The 6,523-nt window shown below is 59.1% G+C and overlaps 2 protein-coding genes across 2 annotated transcripts in view; both read left to right on the top strand.

Moving 5' to 3' along the window:
* ADM2 (adrenomedullin 2) overlaps positions 1–2,102 on the top strand; it is a gene marked incomplete at its 5' end in the record, with an annotated part of 2,938 nt that extends 836 nt beyond the window's left edge. The window contains 1 exon segment of the mRNA XM_027775342.1: positions 1–2,102. This exon segment is cut by the window's left edge and continues 57 nt beyond it. Coding sequence (XP_027631143.1) covers positions 1–70 — 70 coding nt within the window.
* Positions 2,103–4,742: 2,640 nt separating this feature from the next.
* The window catches only part of MIOX (myo-inositol oxygenase), a 3,932-nt gene continuing 2,151 nt past the window's right edge, over positions 4,743–6,523 (top strand). Inside the window, exons 1-4 of the mRNA XM_006157575.1 lie at positions 4,743–4,829; positions 5,739–5,819; positions 6,011–6,091; positions 6,228–6,390. Coding sequence (XP_006157637.1) covers positions 4,815–4,829; positions 5,739–5,819; positions 6,011–6,091; positions 6,228–6,390 — 340 coding nt within the window. The 5' untranslated portion in view covers positions 4,743–4,814. The remainder of the gene's footprint in view (positions 4,830–5,738; positions 5,820–6,010; positions 6,092–6,227; positions 6,391–6,523) is intronic.

Raw genomic sequence — 6,523 nt, 5'->3', positions numbered from 1 at the left:
GCTGGTGGGTCCTGCTGGCCGGCGGCCCTCGGCCCCCGTGGACCCCAGCAGCCCCCACAGCTACGGCTGAGGTGGGGTGGAATGTGGCCACCCCAATCCCAGGCCCAACTCAGTCCCTCGAAGTTCCCGGAGCCACCGCCCTGCAGGGCTCTGCACGATGGCGGCACACTGCGGGATGGGCGCCGCGCGCCGGAGGGGGTTGGCTGTGTGGGCACCGAGGAGGGCCATGGAGGGGAAGTGCCCACAGCAGCGCAAGCCAGGGACTTGAGTACTCAGGGCTGCCTCTGGGTGGGGGGAGGGCCAGGCGTGGCATCTCCCTGCCGGGACCCCTGACCTCTCTACTTCAGGTCCCGCTTGCCTGTCCTGGCCCCGCTGAAACCAGCGTCCATGGCCTCTTCCTCCCTGTTCCCTGAGCGTTAGGGGCAGGACTGGGATGTAGTCGTCTGGGGGGGAGGGGGTCATGAAGGGACCTCCAAGTCTCCAGCCAACCCTGGAGCCCAGGCCAAGGTCACCATGGAGACCCCACCCCGACTCCCTGTGGGCAGACAGGGAGGGGGTGTAGGGGCTCAGGAGCCCCCTCAGCTGTTCGGGGACAGAGTGGAGGTGCTCCTTCCTACCCTCAGGGCAGAGAAGCCTGGGTCAGGGGCAAGACTCAAATAGGTCAGTTAAGTAAGACCAACACCCAGGCCAGCCCTTGTCCTGGTAGTTAAGACATCTGGATCCCACGTGACCAACTTCACGGTTCAAGTCCCAGACTTGGCTTAAGAAATATACCAGCCATGTGCATCCACGCATGCCCAAAACCCTGAAAGGAGGGAGAGACAGGAAGAAAAAATGTGACCATGCTCCATGGGAAGTGCTTTCCCCCTTTCTCTCTCTCCCCAGAGAGCACAGAAAGCCTCTGGCAAATTTAACAAAGGACCCACACTCACTCAAGGGTGGGTTCCACAGGCCATGCAGGCTCCCTACCCTGCTCAGGAACCCCACGGGGCCGGGTGAGAGGACAGTGGCCCAAACAGATCTTCTCCCCTGCACATGGCCAAGAGCTGGGGAGAGAAAATCGGCTTCAAAGGACAGGAAGAGAAGAACCACAGCCAGCACATACTGTACCCTGCCCAGGTGCAGCCAAAAGCAAGGCTCAGAGGCCAGCCAGTGGTCTGGCGGTTAAGGTGACTGGATTGCCCATGGCCAACTGTGTAGTTTGAGTCCTGGACCCGGCACCAGGCACACATGTCTGTGTGTGTGCGTGCCCAGATCCTGAGGGTAGAATGGAGAAGGGATTGCAGGGTGCCTGTCCCTCCAGGGGGTACTTCCTCACGTTCCCTCTCTGTCTCCTTCTGGCAAGCACATGCGCCCTATAGCAAATTTAAAAATAAATAAATAGAAAATGGGGCTCAGAAAGGTCCATATCTGTTACCTAGCAAACATACAGCACTAAAGATGGCGTGTGCCAATGTCACCCTCCTGGCCACTAGGGCGGAGAGAAGGACACCTGTTATTACCCCAGCTCTAGGTCAGAAATGTGCCTGCCCACAGTCCTGCCCTCAAGCACTGGGCCCCCTGAGTTTCCATCTTGGTTTTCACCCTTGTGCTTACTCTTCCGGCTCAGGGACCGCCTTCCCTCCACTGGGCCCTGTAGAAGCAGTGCAGGCTGGTTCCTGCCCTGCGAGAAGCTCAGTGGACGGAGGTGGGCCACAGGGTGATGAGTGTGGCAGGGAGCACCAGGCCCACTGCCTGGAGGAAGTGCAGCCTAGGTCATGTCTGAGGGAGCAGACAGGGCTTTCCCGGGGCAGGGATTTGGGAGTGGCCAGCCCCTGAGCCAGAGGTGCCCAGCCCGCAGGCAGCAGAAAGGCTGGAGCCAGAAGCTCGGTTTCCACACTCAGCACCGCCAAGACCCTCCCAGGTTCTTGGGCCCTGGGCCAAAGTCCAGCCTTACACCGTAGGGGCCTGCATGTGTTCGTCCTTGGCACATGGTGTTCCTGGAAGAGGCCCCTCCCACGCCCTCTTCCTGGGTGATAGCCCTGCACCCTGTGGCCCTGGGGGACTAGAGCCCCTGCCTGAGCTGCAGGACGGGCTCGTAGAACACCAGGCTGACTGCAAGGCTTCTCACCTACTTGAGGTGTCCCAGTCTGTGTCCCGCGCTTCTGCTTCACCCGCTGCCCTCTGTCTGCCCCTCTCTAAGAGTGTACTTTTCGATTGTATTCTGGTGGAGCGTAAAAGCTCCCACGACATGCAGTACCTTGCCGGCATTGACGGCCCTGACCGTGGTCACAGCATTGCTGTTGGGAGCGTGCTCGCTCTCTCACACTCATAACTTGCCAACAGTGCCCAGATGAGCTGGTCCCTACCGTGCCCGTGTGCATCCTAAGCCAGTTGACTCCAGGACCCTGAAAGCCAAGATAGCCTGCCTCTCAGGGCTATAAAATAAGGGCACCTTGGGGAGGGTTTTCTCCCTTTCTCTCTCTCCCCAGAGAGCACAGAAAGCCTCTGGAGAATTTAACAAAGGACCCACACTGACTCAAGGGTGGGTTCCACAGGCCATGCAGGCTCCCTACCCAGCGCAGGAACGCCATGGGGCCGGGTGAGAGGACAGCGGCCCAAACAGGCTTGCTCCCCAGATGGCATGATGGTTACGTCATTGGACTTCCACGTAGTCGACTACGGTTCAAGTCTTGGACCTGGTGGCTCTTGAAACTCATGCCAGGTGTGTGTGCATGTGTGCCCGAGGTCTCGAGAGAATAGAGGAAAATGGCCATCCTCCCTGGGGGGTGATTTCGTGCTTTCTGCCTCTCTCTAGCAAGCACACACACCCTATAGCAAAAGTCTCTCTCTCAAAACAAGGGTACCGGGACCAGCAGTTAGCGTAATGGCTATGTCGCTGGACTCCCATGTAGTCAACCACGGTTCGTGTCCCTGACCCGGTGGCTTAAAAACTCACGCCGGGCGCATATGCGTGCATACCCAAGATCCCAAGAGAATGGAGGAGAAGGGATTGCGGCGTGGCCATCCCCCCCTTGGGGGTGATTTCTCGCTTTCTATCTCTCTGTCTCTGTTTGTCTGGTGAGCGCATGTGCCCTACAGCAAAAACCTCTACAAAAAAAAAAAAACAAAAACAAACAAACAAAAAAAACAAGGGTACTTAAAACTCCTCTCTGAGAAGCGATCTTAAGCAGTGAGTCGATTCTGTGGGAACATCTGCTCCAGACGACCACCGCATCTGGAAACGCTGCCTCCACTAGCGACTGGGGGTATTTCAGGCCTGTTTGAGGGCCATTTTGGAGGGGCTGATCTCCAGGCCAAAGTGAGAGACCCCAGAGTTTGTTTTGTTAATTAGCACAAAGGTGCTCTTATATCCCTTCCTTCCTTTTTTCTTTCTCTTGTTATTTACTTCTTTTTAATCTGGTGACTATCCATATTTGTACAGGGGGCCGGCAGGTGGTATGGTGGTTGGGGCACTGAACTCCCACATGGCTGGTCACGATGTGAGTCCTGGACCTGGTCACTTGTTTTCTCACTTTTCTTCTCTGTCTCTTTCTGGTCAAATTAAAAACCATGATAATAATAATTATAAATAAAATTAAATAAGTACTCTCTCAGGTATATGTGTACATTTGTACGTTTCCCGCTGGCGTATGTCTGTTCTGCTGCAAACTGATTGATTAGTGAGGAGACACCCTTTTACTCAGTAGCTCATCTGAGCCAAACATAAAAGAACCTGTGCCTCTCACGGAGAGGTTAACATTTGTCTTCAGGGGCCCGGACCCCTAATATGGCAGGAAAGTCCTGTCAACAGGGAGCTGGTTCCCACGTGGATAACCACAGCTCAAATCTGACCCAGCTTCAACGGCATGGACGTGCCTCAAATCCTGATGGGATAGAGAAAAACGAATTGTGGCATGACCATGCCCCATCTGGCAAGAGTGTGCACCCTCAGACAACTGAAAAAAGAAAAACTTCATGAAAGTTGTTGCCAGCTGTTGGGGAACCTGGCCCAAGCTCTAAGCCAGCAATTTTGTCTGTTGGATCCTGCCATGCCCTCGAGACTGAGACCAGGCCACACTTGAAACCTGCAGTCACATATGAAACCCTTCGTGTGAGTGGAATTCTCCGCCCCAACAGGGAACCTGCTTCCTGACCAAACTTTAGACCGGCTCCTCTGAGCCCTCCTCTGGGTGGGACGCTGGGCTGCCTTTGCTGTCTGCCTAGCCTGGCGTCAGCAAATCACACCGCCTGGATAGCAGGCCCACTCCTCCCTCCGGCCCTGCTCTCTCCAGCCAGAATGCCCGACCCTTCCAAGTCCGGCCACCTTCCTTCTGCGCCACAAGCCTACCCGCCCTGCTGTCTGTCGCATCTGGAGCTCAGGCCCATCCTTCTTCCCTGTGGCAGCCCTTCTCACAGGTCTCAGGATGACTCTCCCTTTAACGGGCCCCTGCCCTGCCCAAGATCCTAGGTGCCTAGGGACAGATGAGGGGGAGGTGGAGCCGGCACCACCTGTGGGAGGGAGCCGCTGTACACATGGAGGGCTTAGAGACCGGCAGATGGGGGAAGCCAAGAAGGCCTTGGACATCCCTGGACAGGGCAGGTGCTCGGGGCCTGGGGAGGCTGAGGTCAGAGCCAGGGGGCCAGGGCTGCCGGGGGCCGTGCCTGTGCTGACACATTAACTTGCTGAGGCCAGGAGAAGGGCGGATGGTCACTCATTACCAAGAGCCAAGGCCAAGGGGCTGGGTGATGTCTGGCCACTTACGTAACCTGTGGGCATATATAGAGTACCTGGCCCGTGGGCGACCTGCCACTGTGCACAGCTTCCTCCCAGGATGAAGAAGACTGTGGTGAGTGCCCAGACCTGGGGCGGGGGGCCTCCTCAGCTGCTTGCTCAGTGGCCGGCTGTCCCTCATGGGAAGGGGTAGGAGCACCTGCCCTTCAACTGGTTCTTGCTAGCCCTCTTTATTCGGTCAAAGGGCTCCTCCCTGTCGTGGTCCAGACAGGGCGAAGGGCAGCACCACCAATCCCTGGGCACCCCATGGTCTTGGGTCTCCTCTCAAAGCAGCTTCTGGTCTTCGAGGGTGCCCAGAGGGGACTACCCAGGGTGCCCAGCAGGGACTGTCCGAGGGTGCCCAGCAGGGACTGCCCCAGGGTGCCCAGCGGGGACTGCCCCAGGGTGCTCAGCGGGGGACTGTCCCAGGATGCCCAGCAGGGACTGTCCCAGGGTGCTCAGCGGGGACTGTCCCAGGGTGCCCAGTGGGACGGCCCCAGGGTGTCCAGTGGGTACTGCCCTAGGGTGCCCATTAGGGACTGTCCCAGGGTGCCCAGTGGGGACTGCCCCAGGGTGCCAAGCAGGGACTGCCCCAGGATGCCAAGTGGGGTCTGTCCCAGGGTGCCCAGCGGGGACTGCCCCAGGGGGCCCAGCGGGGAGTGTCCCAGGGTGCCCAGTGGGGGCTGCCCTAGGGTGCCAGTGGGGACTGCCCTAGGGTGCCCAGTGGGGATGGCCCTAGGGTGCCCAGTGGGGACGGCCCTAGGGTGCCCAGTGGGGCTGCCAGCTCCCATGAAACATCGGCTGATGCCCACTTTGCCAGTAAGGACACAGGGACTGAGAGCTCAAGCTGCTCGAAGCTGTGCAAGGAGGCGGGCCCTCAGGTGTGCACCCTGGGGCTCGAGCAGACCTGCAGCTCAGAGTCTAGCCCCCAGCAGTCTCCTTTTCCGTGGACCAAGAGGGTAAAACAGGTTTGATGTCCAACCAGGGCCCAGACCCTTCCCTTGTCTACAGACCCGATGTGGACCCACAGACAGCCACAGAGGAAGGCGGATTCCGAAACTATACTGTGAGGAGCCCTTGGTCCTGATGCCCAGCCCAGTCGCCGCGGGGAGCAGAGCCCCTGCCCTCCCCACAGCTTGGGGGATGCCCTGGAAAGCCCCCTTCACACCTTACAGGGCTCAGCCTGGGCTGGGGTGGGGCAGGGGCCAGAGCACAGGGCCAGGGGAGGCCCAACCTCACTGACTCTCCGGCTCGCAGTCCGGGCCCCTTCTGGACCGAGTTTTTGCCACCTACAAGCTCATGCATACGCACCAGACGGTGGACTTCGTCAGGAGGAAGGTGTGTGTCCTGCTGCTGAGGGCAGGGCACCCGTGAGTGGACAGAGAGGGACCATGGTGGTTCTGCCCCTCCCCTGCCCCTGTGGACAATGCTGGTCCTCCCCGGAAGTCAAGCTGACATTGCCCTTCCCGCCCAGCATGCCCAGTTCGGGGGCTTCTCCTACAAGAAGATGACTGTCTTGGAGGCTGTGGACTTGCTGGACGAGCTGGTCGACGAGTCGGACCCAGACGTGGACTTCCCCAACTCCTTCCATGCCTTCCAGACTGCCGAGGGCATCCGGAAAGCCCACCCGGACAAGGGTGTGCTGCTGGCGCTGCCCTGGGGAGAGCTGCCTCCCCAGGGGGCAGACCCTGGGCCCTACTCAAGGGAAGGGGAGGGAATCTCGGTCCTCTCCCAGCAGCCCCCACCCCTCCTGGGTCTGAGCCCACCCCC

This window comes from Tupaia chinensis, unplaced genomic scaffold (genome assembly GCF_000334495.1).
Source record: "Tupaia chinensis unplaced genomic scaffold, TupChi_1.0 Scaffold000548_1, whole genome shotgun sequence".
Classification (NCBI taxonomy): domain Eukaryota; kingdom Metazoa; phylum Chordata; class Mammalia; order Scandentia; family Tupaiidae; genus Tupaia; species Tupaia belangeri.
This window is presented reverse-complemented; position numbering and strand designations above follow the sequence as displayed.